This window comes from Cyprinodon variegatus, unplaced genomic scaffold (genome assembly GCF_000732505.1).
Source record: "Cyprinodon variegatus isolate N-32 unplaced genomic scaffold, C_variegatus-1.0 Scaffold1589, whole genome shotgun sequence".
NCBI classification, from domain to species: Eukaryota; Metazoa; Chordata; class Actinopteri; order Cyprinodontiformes; family Cyprinodontidae; genus Cyprinodon; species Cyprinodon variegatus.
Window position 1 is genome coordinate 61,408 of NW_015152042.1, and position 1,207 is coordinate 62,614.

The 1,207-nt window shown below is 55.0% G+C and overlaps 1 protein-coding gene across 2 annotated transcripts in view; it reads right to left on the minus strand.

Annotated features, from left to right (window-relative positions):
* The window catches only part of psmb7 (proteasome subunit beta 7), an 11,112-nt gene that overhangs the window by 5,275 nt on the left and 4,630 nt on the right, over window positions 1–1,207 (minus strand). The window contains exons 6-8 of one of the 2 annotated variants that reach the window (XM_015403895.1): window positions 724–782; window positions 494–645; window positions 320–365 (exon numbers count right to left, since the gene is read on the minus strand). In XM_015403895.1, coding sequence (XP_015259381.1) covers window positions 335–365; window positions 494–645; window positions 724–782 — 242 coding nt within the window. In that variant the 3' untranslated portion in view covers window positions 320–334. Of the gene's footprint in view, window positions 1–319; window positions 366–493; window positions 646–723; window positions 783–1,207 lie in introns of those variants that run through there. The other variant, XM_015403894.1, reaches the window with a different exon arrangement.

The window sequence follows — 1,207 nt, forward strand, 5'->3', positions numbered from 1 at the left end:
ATCCTACAGCACAGCACACTGTGTTAGCAGCGGTTAGCGACCATGTTCATGATCCTAGCATAAACCGGTATCCTACAGCACAGCACACTGTGTTAGCAGCGGTTAGCGACCGTGTTCATGATCCTAGCATAAACCGGTATCCTACAGCACAGCACACTGTGTGTTAGCGGCGGTTAGCGACCGTGTTCATGATCCTAGCATAAACCGGTATCCTACAGCACACTGTGTGTTAGCGGCGGTTAGCGACCATGTTCATAATCCTAGCATAAACCGGTATCCTACAGCACAGCACACTGTTAGCATCGGCTAGCGGAGCACAAACACCCGGCCGTACTCACAGCCTGCATCCTTCAGGCTCATTCAGGCTTCAGGCAGAACAGGCACCAGAACAGGAAGTCAGGCTCAGGTCAAACTGGTTCAAACTAGTCAGAGATGATCTAACGGGTGGCAAGAGGCCACCAACAGAACATGGGAGGTTCCTGGATGTGCTCACCTGACGCCCTTCTTGTTGGCCTCATCATGGGGTCGGATGTAGTCCACGTTGCCCTTGGTGATGACGGTCAGGTCAATGTTGCTGCCGGAGCCAAGGTCGTTAAAGATGCCTGCAGCGATGGCGTCCCTCACCAGCCGCTTGGCATCCTCCTCCTGATGACAACAACATAGATGCTGAATCTCTCATCACAGGCGGCTGTAGCAGAGCAACAGGTGGGGGAGGGGACTCACCTCCATGTCCGGTTTGTAACGATCCTCAAAGACCGCCATGGCAGCCAGCGAGCCGGAGCCTTTGGAGGAGAACAGAGGGACATGTTAGCCTGAAGCTGCGCCCAGAGACCCACGCAGCAGCAGCTTCTAGGAGGAGCAGCTTCTAGGAGGAGCAGCTTCTAGGAGGAGCAGCTTCTAGGAGGAGCAGCTTCTAGGAGGAGCAGCTTCTAGGAGGCAAAGGTCTGAGAGGAGGAGCAGCATCTAGGAGGCAAAGGTCTGAGAGGAGGAGCAGCATCTAGGAGGCAAAGGTCTGAGAGGAGGAGCAGCAGCATATAGGAGGCAAAGGTCTGGGAGGAGGAGCAGCATCTAGGAGGAGCAACATCTAGGAGGCAAAGGTCTGAGAGGAGGAGCAGCATCTAGGAGGAGCAGCATCTAGGAGGCAAAGGTCTGAGAGGAGGAGCAGCATCTAGGAGGAGCAGCATCTAGGAGGCAAAGGTCTGGGAGG